Source organism: Eucalyptus grandis, chromosome 8 (assembly GCF_016545825.1).
Source record: "Eucalyptus grandis isolate ANBG69807.140 chromosome 8, ASM1654582v1, whole genome shotgun sequence".
Classification (NCBI taxonomy): Eukaryota; Viridiplantae; Streptophyta; class Magnoliopsida; order Myrtales; family Myrtaceae; genus Eucalyptus; species Eucalyptus grandis.
The window spans coordinates 19921772-19946253 of record NC_052619.1 but is presented as its reverse complement, the minus strand read 5'-3'; the positions used below and the strand labels follow the sequence as shown (position 1 = coordinate 19946253).

At 40.7% G+C, this 24482-nt stretch overlaps 3 protein-coding genes and 1 pseudogene across 3 annotated transcripts; 3 read left to right on the top strand and 1 right to left on the bottom strand.

The window, feature by feature from the left end:
• The first annotated feature begins 2682 nt into the window (after positions 1-2682).
• On the top strand, positions 2683-3400 carry LOC104456968 (CST complex subunit STN1). The gene has a single exon (XM_010071872.3). It carries the CDS (start codon positions 2761-2763, stop codon positions 3238-3240), a length of 480 nt encoding a protein of 159 aa, XP_010070174.2. The 5' UTR covers positions 2683-2760; the 3' UTR covers positions 3241-3400.
• Positions 3401-4481: 1081 nt separating this feature from the next.
• Positions 4482-7138, bottom strand: LOC104428873 (annotated as a pseudogene).
• A 10364-nt stretch (positions 7139-17502) lies between these two features.
• On the top strand, positions 17503-17937 carry LOC120287053 (TMV resistance protein N-like). The gene is made up of 2 exons (XM_039299711.1): positions 17503-17640; positions 17704-17937. Exons 1-2 carry the CDS (start codon positions 17503-17505, stop codon positions 17935-17937), a joined length of 372 nt encoding a protein of 123 aa, XP_039155645.1.
• Positions 17938-21771: 3834 nt separating this feature from the next.
• Positions 21772-24026, top strand: LOC104416532 (disease resistance protein RUN1). Its single transcript, XM_039299710.1, has 3 exons — positions 21772-22303; positions 22742-23748; positions 23959-24026. The coding sequence occupies exons 1-3, from the start codon at positions 21840-21842 to the stop codon at positions 24024-24026; spliced, it is 1539 nt and encodes a 512-aa protein (XP_039155644.1). The 5' UTR covers positions 21772-21839.
• The last annotated feature ends 456 nt before the right edge of the window (positions 24027-24482 follow it).

Sequence of the window (24482 nt, the reverse complement as noted above, 5' to 3'; positions counted from 1 at the left end):
TGGGAGCCTTTATAAGGCTTGGGTCCCTTAGTATGTGTGACGTGTTTTAAAGCCGTAAGGACTCAGTGTCCAAAGCGGACAATATCACACAGTGGAGCCCAGGTCGTTACAAATGGTATCAGAGCCGACTCCCACAGTGTGTGGGGCCACAGCGAGGGCGTTGTACCTTAAGGGGGGGAGAATGTAACGACCTGACCGGGCAGAGTACGGAGGGACGGACTAAGATCGCCTCGGCAGTACACGGGCAAGGCTAAAGGCATTTCTCTTGTCCCACATCGCTTAGGGGGGAGTCTTGAGAGCCTTTATAAGGCTTGGGTCCCTTAGTATGTGTGACGCGTTTTAAAGCCGTGAGGACTCAGTGTCCAAAGTGGACAATATCACACAATACTGCCCCTGGTCTAGGTCGTTACATTCTCCCCCCTTAAGGCACAGCGCCCTCGCTGTGGCCTCACACGCTGCAGGAATCGGCTCTGATATCATTGTGGCCCCACACGCTGCAGGAATTGGCTCTGATACCATTTGTAACAACCCGGACCCCATTGTGTGCAGGAATCGGCTCTGATACCATTGTGGCCCCACACGCTGTAGGAATCGGCTCTGATACCATTTGTAACGACCCGGATCCACCATTGTGTGATATTGTCCGCTTTGGACACTGAGTCCTCACGGCTTTAAAACGCGTCACACATACTAAGGAACCCAAGCCTTATAAAGGCTCCCAGGACTGCCCCCTAAGCGATATGGGACAAGAGAAATGCCCTTAGCCTCGCCCGCGTATTGCCGAGGCGATCTTAGTCCGTCCCTCCGTACTGCCTCGGGTCTGGGTCGTTACATTCTCTCCCCCTTAAGGCACAGTGCCCTCGCTGTGGCCCCACACGCTGCGGGAGTCGGCTCTGATACTATTTGTAACAACCCGGGACCCACTGTGTGATATTGTCCGCTTTGGACACTGAGTCCTCACGGCTTTAAAACGTGTCACACATACTAAGGGACCCTAGCCTTATAAAGACTCCCAGAACTCCCCCCTAAGTAATGTGGGACAAGAGAAATGCCCTTAGCCTCGCCCGCGTACTGCCGAGGCGATCTTAGTCCGTCCCTCCGTATTGCCCCGGGTCTGGGTCGTTACAATTTCAGACAGAAACTAGGACAGCCATTGTTCGACGACGATGACAGCCAGCACAATCCCAGTTTTGAGATGGCGTCACATCCACAGGGAACGGTAGTGGCACCAATGGCAGCTTTAGTGGTCAAGGTCCTGGAGAAGGATGGGATGCGAGTGGAGAAAGGTCAACCTATATTGGTTTTAGAAGCAATGAAAATGGAGTTATGCGGTAGTGCTAGATTCACCTGGTACATTTCACCTTTATGTTCCCCTGTATGGAAGAACTGAAAGTTTCCGTAGCAGCATGTTGTCAAAGCACCGTCTGCTGGGCATGTTCATGGGCTTGCCGTAACTGCTGGTCAACAGGTTCCTGACAGTAGTGTTCTCTTCAGCATCAAGGTTAGCAATTTCTTTACGACGAACTTTTTCAACGAGTCAACTAATCTAAATGAAGATTGGTTGACTATTTCTCCTGATATTACTCACAGGAATAGTATCCAGACCAGAAAGAATAATTCAAAATAAATATAAAAAATCAGTGCGCGTGACAAATTGTTACGACGACGGTGATTGTTTGTGGCTTAGGGACATCGCTGCTGGTTAAACTTGAGATGGTGCTAATTTGCGACAAGAAGTGGAAGTTCACTCAATGCCGACGAGGAAAGGCAGTCACTAAAATGTATCAAATGTTATTCGTTACATTGTATATTTACACAGCCAAACGCGCAATTTCTGCTCTCGTCTATTGGCGGAGTCGATCGGACTTGTAAAACATGTACATTTTTGGGGATTCATCGGCAGATGTTCCATGTATTGGATGACTTTCGTCCTATGAACTTATGTCCTAGTTTTCTCTGCTACTTCTAGGGGATGGACGTATCATAGTAGTTCTAACGGTAGTTCTCTTGCAGGTTGGTTAATCTAAATCAAGCTAGTTTATGCAAGGGTTAAGCCACGTCACTAATCAGAGTGGTTTAACGAATACGTCGTCACTTTTATCTAAGTAGGTAAGAATCAAATGGATAAAATAAAGATAAAAGGGAGAGGCTGGTAAGGCTGATCGGTTCTAGGTTCAGTCTAATTCAAATTCAATGGAATTGGTCGAAAACGATGTAAAAGAAAAAGGGTTCTTGAAGAATTTCTTTGTATTCACTTTGCTTTGATGTGTATTCTTTACATGTATCTATATTCCAAAGTGTAAACAATACAAGGAAAATACGAAGGTACAAAACCATTTTGAATCACTAATAGCTATTGATCTAAATCTTGGATTGATTTAAGTATCTTTAATCAAATCAATTGCATAAATAATGTCTCCAACACGGTTACTTTTTTTTTCCTACTATTTGAAATTGGACCAGGATAGTATTTAGTTCATAATTTTACTAATTTTTTTGAAGAAACAAAGAATATGTATAAGTAGTTGATTCTACTTTTAAGAATAGGGAACTAGATCGACACACTTTAGAGCAGGACCCAACCAGTCGGTTCAGTCGAATCTGGGCAGTTCTTGGCATGGGTAATCCATTCCCCATATCCTTGGAGGCTCGTCCCACTTCCACTTCAAATCAAACGGACCTGTCGAGAGCAGCCCACGTAGATCTCTTCAAATAGCGATCGCCGGTCGTCATCAATAGACACCTTCCCCCCTCTTTCTAATGGACAAATCACTATCCCTCGTCCACGTCAAGCTCCTAGCCTTCGACCTCCTCTCCCTTGCCCAATCCCCGCCCGACACCCCGACCTTCTCCCGCGACGGCATCTCCCTATCGCGCGCGGAGGTGCTCGGCGTTGTCGTCTACCGCGAGCACAAGCCCGGCCGCTTCCTCAAGTTTGCGGTCGACGATGGCACCGGCTGCGTCCCCTGCATCCTCTGGCTCAACCACGCCACCTCTCCCTACTTCGCCCGCCAACGTCCCCAGGGTGTTCGACTGATTGCCGATGTGGCGAACAGCCAGGCTTCGCTGGTGAAGTTGGACGCGGTCACTCGAGTGCACGGCAGGATCACGAGCTACCAGGGCGTGGTGCAGATCACGGCTTCGAGCGTCGCGGTCAAGAGGGACCCGAACGTGGAGGTCCTGCACTGGCTGGATTGCTTGAAGCTGGCTCGAAGGGTCTACGGTCGCCCACGATCGTGAGAAATGCTTGCACGGACGGAGCCCATGGACAGGACGCGATTGCTATAGATGACGGTTTTCCAAAATTTCGATTTGATTTGATTGTTCGAGACACTCATAAATACGCTATTCATTTCCGTATATATCAAGTAAACGTTTCACTGCACTTGATGTCGAATAGTAATATGTAACAACCATGCATTTATTAGCAGACGTAAGAAATCATGTCAAATTCATGGAAGCCACCGATAATTGGGATTATTCCATGAACTTGTGATTCTCAGATCTGATCCTACAATCTTGAAGCTGAACCTGCTCTCCAATGTTCCTAGCACACTTGTCTCGTATCCTCGTGACAATCAAGCACGACTTGCAATCCAAAGGCACGAGCACGCCATTGCAGGCCCCGTGTGCATAACAATCATCCGGCATTCCGTAGTGGTTTTTGGATTTGTCGCAGTGGTTATAACTATTGTCGGCCGTATGCTCCACGACATCGGCGAGGGCCAAGTCTATGGCATTGTCGAAGAGATTGGATGGATCGTACGTGTCGCCGTTACATATCTTGTACACTTGATTAACATTCAGAGTAGCACCAACCACATGGTAGATGAAAAAGAGCTCAATCACAAGAAATGTAAGGTTTGTCCAAAGCAACCATGGAAAATTGTGTTTGGTTGCTCCCTCTGTGTATGTCCCTATTTGCACTATTTATTGTAGCGTTTCTTCGGTGTTGGTGAAGTGCTGATCGAATTAGTCTTTTTCTACACTTCATGTCCATTGTTTATCACTTGCTACAACTTAATTTATGGAGGGCGATGTCTCTCTCTATTTTGCAATGCACCCTATGTTGTCTTAGGTACCCAAACCCCCTCTACAACTTTGGTCTGTAAGCAAACTCAAATGAAGTTGAAAGAAAAATCAAAAGACCAATGACAATTCAAATATATAAGTAGATGATGTATCTAACATGTGAGATCTTAGACGAATTCCATTATTATTATTATTTTCTATCGAGATAGGCTCTTTCTTGAAAACTAAAAAGTATGAATTGAAAATAGCAGACTCCAATTTATTTCGACATTTTCAAGTAAAATGGTACTTAGTTTCGTCTCGACCAGAATGAAAACAATTATTCCAAATATATAAATGACGGTAAAAAGAATCATTGCACGAGCATGTTTTAAATGGTAACGGCCATATCTGATTTTACATATCACAGCTTTCGCGAGCTAGAGATACAAGGGCTTAAAGCATGACAATGAATAAAAGACCTCCGTACTTACCATCCGAGATTCCTTTTCATCAGAATCTATATACTAATTCGTATGATCGATTTACATATCACAGCATAATCACATGAAAGAGAAGGGCTTGGAAAAAAAGGATGACGCGAAACATAGCTGCTACACCGAAACTAGGCGCAAAGAACCAAATAGCCAAACCTGGGATGTAAGTCCCAACTCCCAACTACTTCAAGAAACAAAAGTGTCCATAAAGAAGTGACTAGAGTACATTGTCATGGAAGAGTTGCCAGTTAAAACTCTAGCATTCCCATCCTCTGAACTCAAATTGAGATAGCGAGTGTCCTAGAAGACAGGAAGTCGCGTTTCTTTGAGGTCCAGGGCCTTCTCGCACAATGTCTTTGTTGAAGCAACAGCATCTCAATCTATGGTACCCCACAATATCTGCACAAGGTTTGAGAAATTAAACTGTGTATGATCAAAAAAGCCTGTGTTGCTAATGCAGCATGCTTCATCTGAAACATCCAATACCAAATATGATGCAATAGTTTCTTTAACAGGCACTGTACATATGGATGCGTCAGTTGGCTTACCTAGAGTCTCCACTCTAAAAATGCTCTAGTGTAATGTGTAACACATTGCAACCAATTTTCTTGGCAGGTCTCACGGTATGTCTATTTTATGGTCATGCATGTGAAGTGGAGGTTGATTCGGTATCTCTCTTCCCCCTCCAGAGAATGATCTGCTCGTCCTTAAATAATATAGGAACACATGGTACCAAATCCTGCATGGGTGTAAGACAGACATAATTTGATCTAAGCTCTAAAAAGACAAATACAAATCAAGATGATAGTAAAAAAGCTAACATCCCAAGGAGAAAAGGAAGAAAAAAACGATGAAATTTAGAGAGCATACTCGAAGTTTCACGCCAATCAGTTGGCAGTCACTTGTACCCACATGTTTGCAGTCTAACCTCACAACCTCTTCAGTCTTGAATGCTTCCCTCACTTTCTCGACCACATTGACATACACGCCGTTCCTTGCTGATGTAAAATGACTAGTTTATCATTTCGTATTGAGATCAATTATAGCAAGTAAGAAACAAGTAGACCTTAGTAAATGGCCAAGCCATTGGAAACAAGTTTACTCACTAAGTTTCGTGAAAGGGGGAGAGTTCAGTCCTCTGTTTCTCATTTCTTTTGTTTCCTCAAATGTCAATCCTTCTGCAATATTCTTCACAAGCTTTGGGTATATTGGTGCATAAGGCTTCCACAGCATGAGAGGTATAACTGGTCTTTCCTTCGAATCATAATGTCGACCTCGATACAAGAGGAGGATATGATATTGCGGTAAATTATCTTCCCACCAGATTTGTCCTTTGAGAAAACTGGTAATCCGTCAAATAAGAGACCATGAAAAGGCAAAAGGGCCTTATTGTATTCTCAGTCAGTTCATTCAGTTAATACCTCAAGGTGAAAGCAAACATTGTCCATGTCAAGTGTCGGCACTCCCAGGCACTTAATCCTAACTGCTTCGGCTCTCTTCCAGTGATTGTGGATATCATCCAACATGTTGTGAGTAACTCCTCCTTTGCCTGCGTGAAAATAATGACATAAAGTGCAGTCAGAAATATAAGAAAATTTCACAAAGCGCAAAATGGAGATAATAACAAAGTGTGGCAACATCTCTCATTGACTCTCCTCGACAAAACTTCCATGTTCTGCCCAAAAACCAAAATTAGGTATCTCAAACTGAGTCTCTATTTTCAATTCCACCAAAGAACATAGCTTGTACCCAAATCACACTAAGTTAAATTGTCGACCTGGTGCTGACTTCGCCACACATGAAGGATTCACAAAATTCCTCATCTTGGTCAAATGCATTCATATCATTACAGGAATATACACAAGCAGCATTGGTACAGGTCTCAAGTACAGCAACTATACTAATGAGTAGCCAAGCCAATCAAGAAAAATCAAAACTTACAAGAAAGATCCAAAAACAGGCTCATATCATTCATCAACACAGAATTTTTCACAAATTCTACAATCTACACTAGGCAGTGGCTTATCTCATCAGCTGAGATCTCAGGGATCATCAGAAATATCACTACAAAGAAAAGACGAAAAATGCACACTTACCCAGATTAATCTGGCGATTGCAATCGCTGCGCCGGTACCTCTCCACGAGCTCCGCCACTTCCTCCTCCGAAAGCGGAGGTCCCAGGAACCGTTCCCTCTCCCCGCCGCCTTCTCCGGGTCCGGCGCCTCTCGGACCGGCGCGGAAGTCCCCGTCCAAGTCCTGTCGATCCGGCCGGGCCCGAACGGAGAGAACCGCGGCGGCTCGCGGAACCCGATGGGCTCGCCGGCGGCGCTTGTCTCCGAGTACGAGTACCTGAAGTCGAAGGGGAGGTCCGGCCCGGCCGGGCGTTCCGGGTCGCCGCCCCGGCTTGATCCCGGGGGTTCCTTCCGGGCCTTGCTTCTCCGGGGTCTTGGGGCTCGGCCGGGGGGCTTAGGAGAGAACGGAGGGTCGTCGGCGGCGTCGGAGAGAGGCCGCCGGAGGAGGAGAAAGAGGAGGGCGCGCGAGCTCCCGGGGCGGAAAGGTAGGGTTTTGGGAGCGACCCGGTGGAAAAAGGCAGGATCGCCATGGAAGGAGATGGTCTGAAGATCTCTACTTCAGTCTCTGCACGAGAGATGATCAAAGCCTGCTTAAAGTTCGTACCTTTACCCTTAATCTAAATCGAGTTTTTTTGTACTTTTAGGCGGACCAAATCCAGATAAATTCAATCAATGTGACCGAAAAACCACGTCGTAGTGTGATGGGATAAAATTTTCCCAAAGTGCACGTCCACGTGAATGTCCACACTAGCTAAGTTTCATTCACATCATACTCATATTATTATATACATTCGCTAATATTTTTCACACGGATTCAGTGGGCTTCAACCTGATTTATTTGCTTCGTCATACTTTTGCATTGTATGATGGATGTATCAAGTGAATTTTCTCAAATTTTATGTCAGAGAGACTTGATTAGAAAATTTGTGAATGACTTGATAAGATTAATAAAATATGCAGTTGACTAGGCCATCCCTACCGAGCCCCACTCCGAATCCATCAAGCCAAAAATGCAATTGACTGTGCTAGAGGTTCATGGGGAGTATCCTCACACAACATGAGATATAGCGTTCTTTAGGAGTTTGGATCAATAAACTTCAATGGATGATTAGGGCTACTAAAGGAGAAGACTTGGCAGCGAGGTTTATGTATCTTTCTAATGACTAGTTATTGCACTTTGATAGTTAGCAAGGCCAGACATTTTCAAAACAACTAAGCTAATAACCACTTTATTTTGGTTAACGTGCGTAAAATTGTAAGAGATAGAACGAGGAACTTTAGACCTTTTTAAGCAAATGCTGTATTGGCTATTATGTGGAGGTTTTCTCTCTCCATTTTCTCGCATTATTAGTTCAGTTTGTAATATTGGTATTGCCCAAAAACTTTTATACTTTCACTAGAATTTTTCTTACAACGAAATATCTTTTACTGAAAATCGTTATTTTGATTTGTAATTGAAAGAGAGAGGTTCTACGTCAACTCCGAATAGGAAATATCACAAACGATAAGAAAATCAACAAATTTAATTCAAATGGGACTTAACTCTTTACTGAAATTGATAATCATATAAAGCAACATATATTTTAGCAATTTGCATCAAGCTCAAGCTTCCTTCTTACATACATGTTCCTCTGAAAGCACACATTAGAATCGGATGAATAATTTATTGGTAGCATACTCGATCAAATGAAATAATCCTTTTTTTGAAACCACCCTTTTTCAGAAAGAAGAATAGGAACAAAAAAAAAAAAGATCTGTTTCTTCTTTCCAATGAAAAAATTCAATTCAATTCTCAACTACTCCTCGGATATATTGATTTCTTCTAGACTAGTCGGGTGTACTGGTACATGTGTAGAGAAAGGGTCTCCTTTGAGGAGAAAACATAATCTCTCGAATTTCTTTAGTATTCTCTTATTTATTACCTATGTCTAATATTTAGATAGAATATCGTCGCCGTTACTAACGAAAAATTCAAAGAAACCTCATAAACAGAAGAAGGGAGAAGACGAGGAAAAAATAGAAACGACTTTCGAAACGAAGGGGACTAAACAAGAACAAGAGGGATCGAACAATAGATATGCCTATAACTGAAAGGTTAGCAAACATCGTATATCTATATAATTCAAAGGACCACTTGTCATGCTCCTATCATTGTGTTGGGAGACACTGACTCATTGCGTGAAGACAAGACACCAACCAAAGAGACCAGTTGAGAGCCAACTCTAATGCGTGATTATTATGCCAATTCAGTTACGTTTTTATGATACAATTGAACACTTCCCATTTTGGATTATTCTCAAAGGAGAAGAACAAACATAAACTATGCTGGACATTAATTGATGACAAGGCCAAGAAAATATATACTTTATGATAGAACCAAACATAAACAAACGATGTCGGAATTTAATTGACAAAAAATCTTGAAAATGCAAAAATGCTATGCCAGAATTGAATCAATGATGCAACATCCAAGATAAAGAAACACCTCAAAATTTAATCTACAACGCAGATATGGAAACTATAACTAACACATTAGAATTTAATCAACAATGTGAGTTTGAAAAATAAAGTTAGAATGTAGGAAAGTAAAAATAACTAAAAGATAGTAAATTCGTTTGATCCGTGTGAGGGTCTTTAGTAGATGGGCGATGGTATTATAATGGCAGTGTGACAATCGCTCTTGAGTAGTTTCCATCAATTGCATCCATGTTCTTCCATCTTTGTAAGTTTTTTTGTGCCAATGTTCTCTCGAGGCCATGATCTTGTTCTTGAACATTTGCTTCTTTACAAATGCATATGCCAGTTGTTCTACGATCTCAATTGCTTCGTTCTCTCGTGGCTACGAACTTGTAATCATATCTTGATGCTCCTCATGCAATCGGATTTCCTCCATCACCCTGATAGTTTGTAAATGTTGCTAGTCAACATCCTCATCGATCATTGTTGAACACACGTGGTCGTATATCGACAACCAACTGGTGACAATCATCGATATTCGCCAACATTGATATTGATTTTAGTTGTCGACAATGGGTCATGTGCTTAACAATATTTGATGCTCTAATAACGTGTCTACTCATGTCAATGACCTGGTCATCTTTTGGTGCAAATGGTACTTCATCTGATTAACAATATTTACATATTTACCCCAAAAAAATGGTTAGTGTTTTAGTATTTAAATACTCTTAAGTCTACCAACTTTCAAGGGTAAAAGCCACCAAAAATCCAAAATTTTGCCTGTTTTGACACATTTACCTCAAACTTTTTATGACACCAAAATTTTAAATTTGTATCAATGCGACACATGTATCCCAAATTTGTACAGGTCGACATATTTGTTTCAAACTTTTTCTTGTGATATCAAAAATTCTAAACTTATATCCAAGTGACACACTTATCCTAAAAATTTTGTGTCGCAGTTTTTTTGTGTCACAAAAAAATAAGTTTGGGTAAATATATCACATAGGTAAAAGCTCAGGGTGAATGTGTCATATTGGTTCAAATTTTGAGTTTTTGGTGTTACGGAAAAAGTTTAAGATAAAAATGTTACAATGGATAAAGTTTGGGACTTTTGATGACTTTTTCCCAACTTTAAATTGAAAAATCGGAATGCCTTTTACATTTTACTCCTCAATGCTGTAAAATCTTAGATCTCGCGCATTTCAACTTTATTGTGGATTCTTTTTTTTTGATAATGCCAACTGATCTAAACATCTGTCCTATGTCACTCGAACTTAGCAATTAACGTATTAAGTATCAATCAATCTGACTGATGAAGTTGCTTTTCTTTGCCTAACGACAATTGCAGTGGGAAGCGGAACAGAAAATACAACTGTAGATCAATAAAATGGAGCCAAGAAGCAAATCACAGCGGGCTTTGGTATGCGTACAAATATGTTTGTGTCTAGGGCATGTGCAGAAGCTTACTAAAAGGGCTATCCTCATCAAGCAAAGTTAGCTGATTTTCATTGAGCTAAGTGACGGAAGCAACGTGAAAAGAGGTGGGCATAGGAACGTATGTATGGCTTCCTCACTTAAGCTTGCGATCATCTTTTGTTTCGCTTCTCTTATTCGTAATCGCACAGAAGGCTTTCCGGACATGACCGTAGTGACGAAAATATGCAACGGGAACATCGTTAATGAGATTGCCGACTTTCATTACTTGAGGGATCTGGTGATGGAGTTGTCTGCCAAGAGATCCCGTTCGGGTTTTAATCCTTACGTCGGTGAAGGCACGTCGTGGTCGTCTACGCCTTGCTACGGTCATGCAGCTTGTAACGAAGCTCTTACGGATTCGGATTGCGTTATGTGTCTGGTCGGTGGCAAAGAACATGATCCTCAAAGAATGTCGGATAGCTCTCGGAGCTCGAGTGCAGCTTCAGGGCTATAGAATCATATAGAATCCATTCACCGAAGATTGAATCTCTGTGTTTGATAGAGCAAAGTGTTTCCAAATGTTTTTGCTTGCGATAAGTTCCTTTGCGCATTTCGTGAACAAAAATGTCCAATAGTCTTTTGTAAGAATTGAATAAGAACATTGGGACAAAATCAAATGATCAGAGTCCGGAATTGCGCTAAGTGCATTGTCTAACTTATTATTATTATGCCAATGATATACTTAGGTTTTTCTCTGATTTGTTAAATTTACCCCATTAATTTATTATTCTAATAACTTGTACGAATTACAGCGAAAAGAAAAATGAAAATGTGGGGGTCGTGTTGTTAAATCTCCTGTTATTGTAGAAGAGATTATGATTAATAACGTATCCTGAGTCATTTTGAGCAATTGAAGAGGAAAAGTATGGGCCCAATTTATCGCAAAAGATTAACCTAATACTTAGTTCACACTATTGCAATAGATTTTTAGACATTTCAAATATAAGCTATGTTGCACATCAATGTTGGAAAATCTCATTTTGATCCTATTTAGCCACCACGTTACGATATGCTTTCATTTCCATTTCTCAATTCGGAAATGTCCTTATATGTTTACCGTTGAGGATATTTATTCAGCACAAAGTAATGTAAACTCACCCCAAATTGTAAAATGTCTAATTGCTAACTTTATTTTAATGACATTGGATATACTTTCGGTACAGCAAAATGAATATCAACAGTATCAACTAGTTAATTACTGAAAAAAGCAACACATATGTCCCTCAATGAGCAGCAATATCATTTCTTGATGAAATAACTATATTAGTAATTTTTACTTATGAAAGGATGCCATTACAGTTGATTTTATTCGGAATGAAATCTCAATTATAAAAAAAGGGCGACAATATTATATAGGAGGGACATGCATTCCTTTTTAGTGCCAGGCGCCATGTTTTCCTCCAATTTTAAGCAAATTCATATACACAAGCATTTTAATATTTGACATTAGCTTTTCCCATAAAAAAAATATTTGTTTATTTTTAAAAATTGAAAAAAAAAAAAAACCCAAAACTCAATAAATATTTAGCTCCAAAGTTGGATTTTTTTTCATTTGTAAAAGCAAATCAGATATCTATCAATAAAATTTAAGAGTTTCAATAAAATTATCCAGAGACCAAGTTATGGTAATAGTCTGGATTAGGCAGTTAACCATCAAATAGAAAAAAATATATCAGCAATTATTATAGCCAGGGAATCATATGAATTTAAAAATTTTGAATATATATAAATAATATATTATTATATATGTTGACCTTACTTCTTCCTGCGCGGGGCAATATTTATATTTTCCCAAAATATTATAGCGGGTGGTCTTTCCTTGCCGCTTTCTCAAGTGCGTCCAGTCACTCCCTTTTCTGATTCGTCTCCGTCTGGAAAGCCAGAAAGGATAGGGAAGAAAGTGAAGGAAAAAGCAGCAAGAAAGTGAGAGAAAAAAGGCGAGAAAATCCCCTTAGAAAAATCATTCCGCCCTCTCAATTTCAGCTCTCAATTGGTTGGTCTGGTCTGGTCTCCTAGGGCAAAAACCCCGGTTGAAGTGAGAGAAAAAGCAATGAGCATTCCTCTGCCCGCGAGGCACTTGCTGCCCCTCACCACTGCCACCATTGATTTTCCCTCCAGACCCTCCTCGAGATCCTTCCACAGCAGCAGCCCTCCGATTGCCGGAGCTGATTTGAGCGTCTTCTCTCTCGGTTGCTTCAATCCTTCTCATTTTTGTGCCGGATGGCCTCGAAGGAAGAGACTTTCGTCTTCCCAACAACAGACGGTAATAGTCTCTCCGCCGTTCCTAATTTGACGGTGTTTGCCGGATTTTGAGTTTCGGGTTTTGTTTGTTTGGGACGAGGGTTTTGTGGGCTTGAGCTTGTTTTAGGTGAGTTGAATCTCAGGTTTTGAAATGGGATTGCTGTGGAGGGGAGGGGACTGAATTTGGTTTTGATTGATTACAATGATTTGCTGGCGGAGTGTTGGCCAAAAGAGTCATTTTGAGATCGGCTATTCGGGTGTGTGCCTTCATATGAGGTAGTCCTATGTTATTCGGTTCGCTGCTAAAATAATCATCTTGAGGGTGGCTATTTGGGTGAGGTTGTTTAATAAGGGGTGACTTGTGTCTTCGCACAGTTAAGGTTGTGTCACCGCGTAGAAGGTGCTTCTTTTTGCCACCCATTATTTACCTACCGAGTAATAGTATGTGTAAGTCATGATTCGGTCGCACAAGGTATGTAGGTATGTGTTACGCCCATGTGTAGGATTGTGCTTCTTGTTACTATCAAATGGAAGTTATTCACATGACACATTTATCACAAACTATAAAGTATTTCCTGTTATGCCCCGATCTTCAAGCACACACTCATCTCTCACCTTGGTCGATTTAAGTGACGTCCCAAAACATCTCAGTCGTCCCACAAGAATAATAGAGCAAGTCACAGTTTTCCCCGACCCCAAGAGTGATTGGACGTATGAGATGGTTGTGACAACCGTTTGGGTTTTGGAAGTTCCATACCAAGAGAGGCCCAATAGATTCAGGGCTTGGTTCCATACCATCCCTAATGGTCTTAGAATAAGCCCTCTTTCAAACTTTGGTATATCGGCGAAAGTAATCATTGCTACCCTCGACGTCCCATTGATCTCAGTCAAGAGTATTCCCAACTCACTCTCACGGTCTTCTCCACTTTACAACTTATCAAGCATTATCAATGCTAAATAACCAAACTCGGCATCTACCAATCAATCATTTAATTCCACTCAATTTAGGATAAATTCTTAAAATATCACAATTATTTCAATTCCACGCAACGTAGAGCGCAATTAAATAAACAGACTACACCACAACAATCAGCATAAAATTTCAATCGTCGGCTATCCTTGCCTTATTTTCAAAAAAAAAAATTAATTAAATTAATTTCGAAAATTAATAATTAAATACTAAAAATCCAATTTATGCCCATAATGCCTAATTGAAGCCCGAGAAAGGTCAAGAAAAATCCTAAGATGCGTTCAATAAATAATATAGGCTATCCTCAAGCTAATTACACTAACCACCTAGCTAATATGTAATGCAATTTACTAATAATTACTAATCTATTATAATCTAACCACCAAATCCTACTTAATTAGCACTAATCAACCATTAAATATTATTAGTTTACTAAGTAATGATTAGTGAGCAAAACTCACATGATTAAATATCCGCTCGGTTCAAATTGATGAGCAGGCAACAAAGATCGATCCTCTCCAAAGCGGTTCTGCCAACCGGGGTTGGGACGGCTCGAAAATGGGCCATGAGACCTACAAATCCTTGCTGCAAAATGATGAAATAGGCTGCTGAGGAGCTGATTTGAACACGGCTTGGACTAAGCTCGGCTGTAGCGGGTTGAAGTACGGGCCGTGGCTAAAACGGCGGTGAACCGGGCCAAACTTCAGCCGCTGGACCTGCTAGAAGTGGACTCGTGGACCCTGCTGTTGAGCTAAAACGGTGGCCCAACTTGGAAGGACGATGGAGGGCAGCTTCGGTGGACCAAAGGTCAACACCCGAGGAAGAGGTGCCGTTGTTTGACCGGTGGGAAACCACACGTGAAGCAGCAGTAACCGAAGACAAAAAATGGTGGGGGCTCGGGCAGGTTTGGTGGGGTAGACTCATGCGCAACAATTGAAAACTAATGAAGAAGCGGGAGTTGAAGCAGCCAGAGAGCGTGCTGACCGAGAAAGAGATGGGGACGAAGGTGGGGTTTCGGTGGGGTAAACCGCGTGAGGAACGGACAGCAACAGCAACCAAAAGAAAGAAGCAGCGATCGTCCGTCGTGGTGGAGAAGCCAAGACCGGCCAAATACACGTGTAGGGAATAAAGAAATATAAAGAGAAGAGAGAGAGGGCCATTGATGAACGTCAGCCAAGACAAAGGAACATAAACGTTGAATATTGAGGGGACATTGCGGGGCAGCTGGCCGCACGGTCCAACAGAAGACTGACCAAGGGATAACACCGTTTAAGGGATAAGAAAAAACAGAAGTTGTCGGCCAAAGAGGAAGAGAAAAAGGAAAACGCGCGTGGAAGGAGGGAGGTTCGTGTGAAGAGAAAGAGGGAGAAGAAATGCACGCAAAGGATAAGGAGATGGTGGGTCCAGCGGTCAACTTTCAAGGTCAAATTAGAAGACCAAGCCAATTTAAGGAGAGGACGTGCATGGGATCGTGGGCAAGGGGGTGTTTCGTGCATGGAGAGTGTGGGCTCAAAGGAAAGAAGAAAATAACACCAGTTAAAGCCATAATTTAATCAATTCAAAACAACTTGTCAATTGGTCATCCCGGAGTCCAATTCTCTACCAACTGCACGATTTGAAGTTTCAATGAAGACCAAAATGAGTCGCTTCTTTCATTTTTCTCGGCATCGATTTCCGAACAAACAAATCCGGTTGAGGTCTAATTCGAATGCAGAAAAAGTCCAAACAACTTCCATTCACCGGTTCACTTACACCAGATACCAAAAATCCCTTCAAATCGGCTAATCTGAATTTTTGTTCATTTTCCGAACCGTTTATCTCAGTTTTTCATAAAAACCTCAAACTCACTAAAAGTTCCTCAAAAGGTGAGTCGATGTTCCAAGAATGACTCATGACATGACAGACTTCCAATTTCTTAAATCGAATTCAAATTCGCGGTTATTTTCAATCAAGCGCACTTTTAGTGTAACTTTACCTACCGGGTAGTTTTTAGGAATTTTAGTGCAATTGACCCGTAGTCGGTTTCTTCGAACCACTATGAACCCATCCGACACATTGGTGACTTTCGGTGGTCGTGGAAATCTTGAGATTTCAAATATGGATACAGGTTACCCAAAACGACAGAAAATCGATTTAGTGCTGATCGACGAAAATTTTGCAATCAGGTGGAATCACCCACACTTTGATTATCATCTTAGTCGAATTGACTTATATCCAGTCTCTGATTGATTTTTAATTATATCGTAATGACCCTGTAGACTAACACAGTCAAACAGTCGATTTCTAGTCGAACTCTCAAGTCTATCACATTTAAAATCCATTAATAGCTTCACCAGATATGCCAGTTATTTCTGAGTGGCCATCTTAGAGAAAAACAATATAGTCACATTGATCTAAGGCCCGACTTATCCAATCGAAATCGAACCGAAAATCGGGATGTCACATTTCCATCTTTTACTTTTTTCTTTTTTTCTTTTTCTTTTCTTTTTCTTCTCCTTTCTTCCCTTCGCCATGGTCAGCAAAGGGAAGAGAAGAGAAGGAAAAAAAAGAAGAAGGAAAAACAGGAAAAGGAAAGAAAAAGAAAATATTAAAGACGATTTAACCATAGAGTTGGAGTAAATGTGCCACGGTTGATAAAATTTGGAATATTTTTGTTACAAAAAAAAAGTTTGAGATAAATTTGTCACATTTGGTAAAATTTAGGATTTTTGGTGACTTTTTTCTTATTAATAAATCTATTCATAGAAAATTCGAAAGACATTCATAAATAATGTGTATCCATGTTTAGGGACATATTTTTAACTTCAACAAAAGATGTTGATGAAACTAATAACTAATAAGATATTAGAATCAACTTATTTAAATAAATCTATAACTTTCTATAATGATCAAAATTTATCATTATTTAACGTTTAGTACTTTTATTTTCTGAAATCATTTTTGGCCCCACTCATTTATTTTTCTGACTTTAAAAGAAAAAGCTCTACCCATTTATTTCACTCCCTCATTTCTTTTCCGGCACCACCTGGAACTTCCTTTCTTGAAAATTGAAACCATCCTCTACCCTCCCTCCCTCCAAAAAGAAAAAAATCACGCCACATTAGCATCGCAATTTTTTTTTTCTACTATTCTTCCTAAAACTTAATAAGGAACCTCCGCATCAGCATTGGCATGGAAACTCAAAAACCATAGCCTTCCCATCCGCCTCCTTGCACAATCCTCTTCCTCTTGATCTCTGCTCTCTCTTTCTCTTGACCGTGTCATTGCAGTCGCTTGCCGCCTCACCTCCAGCCTTCCCTCCTTCGCAGTCGCAACTGGCCTTTGGCTTTGGGTTGCCTTGCTCTCTGTTCTTACTCTAGCCCTCTGTTGCTCATGGCCTCGCCTCCGCTCCCTTACCCTCACCTCCACCCTCGATTCTCTCACTTCGCACTTGTAGACTTGTCCCAGAAACCCATCATGCCTCTCGCAATTCCCGACTCGTGTGTTGAAGCGTGTTGGGAAAGTTGACCATGTGTCGAAGCATCTGACACAATACGGGCTCCGGAGAGTGCTTGTGCTTCATAGGATATAAGGGATCCATTAAGGGAAGATCCCTCTATGCCTTCTTTCTAGCCTCATGAGATTGTGAGTGAGATCCAAAGAGATAGACTGATCACATATCATAATTCCTGAATCAAATCGAGCCAACAGAGCTAACCTTCTTAATCTCTCTTTCTTGTTTTTGTCCCCAAGTTCCTGATATATGGCCTCTTTCAAAAAGAATTACCATGTGCTCATGAGTTTTAGAGGCACAAATGTCTGCAACAACTTCCTCCATGATCTCTATGCAGCTCTGAATCATAAAGGGATATACATTTTTGTGGATAGCGAGGAGCTCAAGAAAGGAGAGCAAATATCACTAGCGCTTATGAGGGTGATCAAGGAATCGCACATCGCAATCATCATTTTCTTTGAGGACTATGCTACCTCACAATAGTGTTTGGAAGAGTTGGCGAAGATCATGGAGTGCAAGGCACAAAAGGAGCTAATTGTGTTGCCGGTGTTTTATAAAATGGAACCAAGAGAAGTTAGACAGGCGATAAAGGGTTATGGGAGAGCTATGGCTAAGCATGAGTCCAATTCTAAGAAGGATCTGAAGGCAGTGGAGACATGGAAGAAGGCTCTCTTCAATGCCAATAACTTGTCTGGTTGGGTTTGCAATGATGGGTAAGTAAGTAATTTAAGAGACAGTAAGGTTTGCTCAGTCTAATGTATGATCCTTGTCTTTAGAAAAGTGTTGACCTAATCATATCAAAAGATCAAAAGGTCTCCATGGGGAAGATTAGTTGATTCCTCTGTTGTTACTAGCCAAATTGCACTTTCTTTCACTTCCTTCAACATTAATTAGACACGTTAACTTTGTGTGATCGTCGCATCAAGGCATCTTATCATGTCCATGTCAATTCTCAAGCTTCAACAGCAGTTTAGAGTAGCCGAAATCTTGTACACTGAAAGACAGCTTCAAACAGATTTGAAGCAGCGACGTCTCGCACTAATCCCTCTAGTGAACAAGCTTTTCGGTCTGACCAAACCAACATTGTTATGATCATCTCAGTTCTTGTATGATCTTTCGCATCATTCTCTCTACCTCTTCGGCAACGCCTGGGATTCAATCATCTCCAATCTCGTCGGAATCGAAGAGCGAGAGAGATGTGGATGATCATGAAATATGGCCACCGACTAGCATGAAGATAGCACCATAATCCTGTAAGGGGAGTATATTCATGGGGCCAAAAAGTTTCTGATTCAGTTCAGTCTTTTCTAGTTAATATTGACTTTGGTAGATATCAAATTTATTGAATTACCAAAAATAAGAAAATATACAAACCAAAAAAAAAAAAAAAAAAAAAAAGTAGTTGGCTATCGACTTGGAGAAAATATTGGGTGGGGCAAGTACACTACCCAGACAAAATTGCAATGCCAGGTCATCTCCACATCAGATGCAAATCTGAACTCCTATCCTCTCGAACGATGCCGCATAAAAGCATCATCCTCACTGCTATCGGTCCCAAGCCAAGACGTTGTTGACTCATCAGTCTCTCTCTCTCTCCCCCACCCCTCCCTGACTAACAATGCCTTCTTCAATGGCGCTGATGATCCTCTGTCGCAAACTTCATTGCCGAGCCTCCTCGCTCCTCCAGGAGAGACTCTTGTCCCATTCGCCAAAGAGGCGGGGGCTCCAAAGTGATAGACTCTAGAGCCGGAGCCCATGAGAAAATACTAGTGGCGAACTAAGGCCGGAATGAGGACTATTAAAGAATTTCCTGCATCAGTTGAAAACCTTCCCTCTATAAAGCAAATACATTTGGAGAAACATTGCAAAGCTCCCTCAAGGGTAATCCTTGACTCAAATCAAGCCAATGGAGCCAACCTCATCTCTCTCTTTTCTATTTTCTATTTTCTTTTCTTTATTTTTCTTTTCTTCTTCCTTTTGTCGGTGGCTAGCCACCAACCATGGTCAAGCCGACTAGCTTCATCTAATTGAGGGGAGCCCTCCCTAGGTGAGGGTCGGCCTTGCCCAAGCTAGATTTGGCGAGGATTGGCCTCATCGGGTGGATCGCCTAGGTGAAGGTGACGTTGGGCTCCAAATCTGGCTTAGGCAAGGCCAACCCTTATCGAGCCTTGCTTAGGTGAGGGCTCCACTAGTTGAGGCTTGCCCTCGCCTATGGTGGGCGAGGCTATCGCTCGTGGTTGGCCATCGATAATAAGAAGAAGAAAGGAAAAAGGAAGAAGAATTAATTCGAAAGAATATTAAAATATTATTAAAAATGATTAATGTCAACATTGGTCGTGCCACTTAGAATGACTGGTATTCACGTTAGCGAATTTCAACCAAAATCCCCTTTGGTCGCCATTGTTGTTGTGATCATGTTGTTGTCAAGGCCAAGCCATCACCACAATCCTAGGTCACTGATGCCTTGCCTCGATTATCATTGATTGAACCTAATGGAGGCTTGCTTCTCATAGGCCCTGCAAGCTTACCGCGATAAATTTTGCTAAAATATGATGTAGCTGTTATTATAGTGACGAGGCACTATTACATTAGCTAAAATTAAATCCCCATCAACCCAGATATAAGCTATAACGACATATACTGTTCAAACGAGCAATTTTTTGATGGTAAAAAACAAGCAATTAATTTCTATAAGTACTACATAAAAAAGAGAGAGAGAGAGAGAGAGAGAGAGAGATGTTGAGACAAAATCATGGGTATACGCTATGTAGCATCGACACGGACACGCATGATATGCGACACGACACGACACGACACGCCGACACATCATTTCTTAAAAATAGAGAATTTCGACACGTTCCGACACGTTATATATTAAATATATTTTTATATATAATAATAAAAATAGCCTAGAATTAATTTACACAAAAATAATAAATAATATCATTCGTTATTTTAATTTGTTACAATAATACATAAAACTTAGAGGAAAGAAATATTATTTAAAGAAAAATGCTGAAATGATATTTTTAAATTTATTTATTTATCATATATAGCATTTTTATTACTTCTTTCATAGTAAAAGACTTTTTTTAAAAAATAAAAAAATTCACAAAAAAAATAAAACCGAAAAAAAAAATAATTGACCCCACGCGTGTATATTTATAGCATTTTTATTACTTCTTTTATTACTTCTTTTGTGTATATTTATATTTTGACCTCACAAGTATTAGAAATTTTTAAAATTGACCTCGTGCGTGTCGGAATCACATGTCGGATTTCTGGACTCGTGTGTCAAAATGTATCGGAGAGAGTTGACCACGCGTCGGATTTTTCAACACTCATTGACCGCGTGTTGGAGCGTGTCGGGACGTGTCAAAGCGTGTCGGACACGACACGGAAGTTTTCGGAGAGTGTCCGTGCTATATAGGGTATACGTTAAAGTCCAAAAGCAAACCTTGTAAGATGTCTTCCATCTACACGGACTTGTCATTGGCAAGAGAGAGTCGTTTCCTCTTCATTATTGCCATTAAGTAAATTTGACTTTTAAATTCTATGAATTTATCAATGAAATTATTTTAATCATTATATTTTACTTATTTTTGTTACGTGAATCTTCTATTTGGCGACATTATCTTTGTTCATCATGGTTTTGCTCTGCATTATAAGTAATCTATCTATTTCAATTCAGGAAAAGCTATTTGTGAAAGTTCATTGACTTTTCCTCTATTAAATAACTTAATATCGAACTAGAAAATCCTTTGAAAAAAAGTAGTCTACTCACAAGTTAAATAAGAAAATAATACGCAATGATTCGGTTAATTCATCAATAATATCTTCTAATCATTATAGCTATAACTAGTTTGATTAGGTGGGGTAGAAACGTGTGTGGAATGCCGAAGCTGTATTGGTAGATTTAACTAATGGCAGTCTAGGTTCTCCACTTGCTATTCCATATTTCTTGGAAATTTGTTGGGTAACTTCCACGAAAGTCACATTACATGATCAGCGGGTCCAGCAAGGCAGGTAGAATTAGAATTAACTAACAACCTACTTTTGCATTTCAGCTCCTATTTCATCGTTCTGTCAATTCTTCTTACAGTTCAATCAAATACTTCACCCCAAAATTGTCCTTCAGCGAGGGGGCCATCTTCCCGCCTTTCTTCCCTCTCATTTTTCCCTCGCTCTTGACTTTTTAAGTTCCTCCGCCATCATTTTCGTACCAATTTGCAAAGAGATTCCCTTGCTGAAAGTCTGCAGCGTGTTTCCTTATTCTTACCAAGAACAGTTAGAGATCCTGCTCTATCTTTCCATCCCTCTTCCATGGACACAAGCTCCAGCTCATCTACAGTAAGTCTTCACACGTCTTTTTGGGGCAAAAAGTCATTGTCCGTCATGCGTTTTCTTCAATGCTCTTACTCCTTTTAAGCTTCAACATTCTCGATATAAGGGATCCATTAAGGGATGATCATTCTATGCCTTCTTTCTAGCCTCATGAGATTGTGAGTGTGATCCAACGGGGTAGACTGATCATATTTCGTAATCCCTGAATCAAATTGAGCCAACAGAGCTAACCTTCTTAATCTCTCTGTCTTGTTTTTGTCCCCAAGTTCCTGAATATGGCCTCTTCTGAAAAGAATTACCATGTGTTCCTAAGTTTTAGAGGCACGGACGTCCGCAACAACTTCCTCCGTGATCTCTATGCAGCTCTGAATCAGAAAGGGATATACACTTTTGTGGATAGTGAGGAGCTCAGGAAAGGAGAGCAAATATCGCCGGCACTTATGAGCGCGATCGAGGAATCGCGTGTCGCGATCATCATTTTTTCCGAGGACTACGCTTTCTCGCGGTGGTGTTTGAAAGAGTTGGCGAAGATCATGGAGTGCAAGGCACGGAAGGAGCTGATTGTGTTGCCAGTGTTTTACAAAGTGGAACCAAGAGAAGTGAGACGGGCGATAAAAGGTTATGGGAGAGCTATGGCTAAGCATGAGTCCAATTCCGAGAATGATCTGAAGGCAGTGGAGACATGGAAGAAGGCTCTCTTCGATGCCGGTAACTTGTCTGGTTGGGTTTGCAATGATGGGTAAGTAAGTACTTGATGTGATGCACTACTCTGCCATTGTTAATTGGTGATTGTTTGTCATATGTCAAATTGTATGCAGAGAACCTACAGCTGAAAAACTGATAGATATTGTCAAATCGGCCTTTTTAATTGCATATACAAAGCGGAGATATGCTAGACAGTAGACACAGTAGTCGAATATCAAAACTTCAAGCTAGCAGATCTTTGAAGTCCATTCTTGCTGTGTGGATAATGAGAAATTTTCGTTTTAGATAAATCGCGCATCTCATAGTATCCGAGTCATGTTGTCTTCAGGCACAAGTTCACCCTAATGGGTTACTACTTTTCATCTTATCATTTGCTCATCTTGTAAGGTAATTTTCCTTAGGACGATAGAGGTTGAATTCGTGCCATGGCTTTGAAATGCTAAAACGTGTTTCTCTTTCGATTGCTTTTCAGAGATGAAGCAGAGGTCATACAAAGCATCGTAAGGGAATTACCAATTCGTCTAGAGCGTACACCCTTGGATGTTGCTAAGTATCCGGTTGGAATAGAGTCCCTAGTTGAAGAACTAAAATCACTGTCACTGGAAGAGTTGGATGGTGATGATGTTCTCATGATAGGTATATGGGGACCTGGAGGCATAGGGAAGACGACAATCGCTAAAGCGATATATAATGCTATTCAAGGACAGTTTCGGGGAGTTATATTTTTGGAGCGAGTTAGAGAAACTTCAAACAAATGCGATGGTCTAGTTGAGTTGCAAAGAAGACTTCTTTCTCAAACCTTTTCTCCTAAACATGTAATGGTCCATAGTGTCTCTGAAGGAATTAGTTTGATAAAGGTAAGACTTTATTGCAAGAAGGTTCTCCTGGTTCTTGATGATGTTGACCATCCGTGTCAACTGGATGCGTTAGCCGGAGGAGGCAATTGGTTTGGCAAAGGAAGTAGAATCTTTGTAACATCAAGGGATAAACATTTGTTTACTACTTCTCGTTGCGAATATTGTGTGTATGAAGTTAAACCTTTAAAGGACGACAAGGCACTAGACCTTTTTATTTGTCATGCCTTTCCAAACAGCCATAAAGTTGAAATAAGAAATGATCTCATAGATAGAGCAGTGCATTATGCTGGCGGCCTTCCATTAGCCCTCGAAGTGTTGGGCTCATTCTTATGTGGAAGAAACGAACCAGCATGGAAAAGTGAGCTGGATAAACTCTCCAATAAGTCTAATGAAAATATCGATCGAATTCTGAAGATAAGCTTCTATGGATTGGAGAAGAATGAGAGGGATATTTTCCTCGACATTGCTTGTTTCTTCAAGGGAAAAAGTATAGAATACATCACAGAAGTTCTCGACGGCTGTGACTTTGCGACAACTATAGGAATAGAAATTCTCATGGAGAGATCCTTGATAAGAAATGAGTATGGGACCCTCCAAATGCATGATTTGGTTGAATTGATGGGTAAGAATATTGTTATGCAAGATAACCTTGGGCAACGCAGTAGATTATGGCATTTTGAAGATGTTCTGGACATTCTGTGTGAAGAAAAGGTAAAAGTTGTTTATGTAAACATTATTATATGTCATTTTCATATTACTTTGATTTGGACAGTATATTATAGATCTCAATGAAAATTTTGTATGACATCTGAATTTGCTCAATTATGGATAGGGAACGGAAGCAATAGAGGCCATAGTAGTGGACTTGCTCACACCAAAAGAGAAAAATTTGAGTCTTGAAGAGATAACCATAGAGGCTAATGCTTTCAAAAATACAAGAGACTTGAGAATGCTCATTTTTCCTGAAGCGCATATCTCTTCGGAAGGTCCTGTTCGTCTCCCTAGTAATCTGAGATGGCTTAAATGGCCCAATGCCCCATTGCTAAAATTTGGCTCTGGTCCAAAGAAACTTATTGGACTTGATCTCCGGGATAGTCATATCAAACGATCAGATGACATATTTAAGGTTAGCGTTTGTGATGATTAGCTTTTTACTTTTTATAACTACAAATATTTACAGAGCTTAGTGACTCTACCGGTATTTTTTATTTTATTTTTTGCAGCATTTTAGAGTGTTGAAGCACATCAATTTCAGTCAATGCAAGTCCTTGGTCAGTGTTCCTGACCTTTCATTGCTCCCAAATCTAGAGAGATTGAATCTTGATGGGTGTAGAAGCTTGGTGGAGGTTCACCAAT

Bases quoted from the DNA above. Each gene is read 5' to 3' on its own strand.
- LOC104416532 (XM_039299710.1), top strand. From the start codon at position 21,840: ATGGCCTCTTCTGAAAAGAATTACCATGTGTTCCTAAGTTTTAGAGGC. The intron at 22,304-22,741 runs GTAAGTAAGTAC...ATTGCTTTTCAG, and splicing joins GGTTGGGTTTGCAATGATGG to AGATGAAGCAGAGGTCATAC. The intron at 23,749-23,958 runs GTAAGAATATTG...AATTATGGATAG, and splicing joins TGATTTGGTTGAATTGATGG to GGAACGGAAGCAATAGAGGC.
- LOC120287053 (XM_039299711.1), top strand. From the start codon at position 17,503: ATGAGTTTTAGAGGCACAAATGTCTGCAACAACTTCCTCCATGATCTC. The intron at 17,641-17,703 runs GTGATCAAGGAA...ACCTCACAATAG, and splicing joins TATCACTAGCGCTTATGAGG to TGTTTGGAAGAGTTGGCGAA.
- LOC104456968 (XM_010071872.3), top strand. From the start codon at position 2,761: ATGGACAAATCACTATCCCTCGTCCACGTCAAGCTCCTAGCCTTCGAC.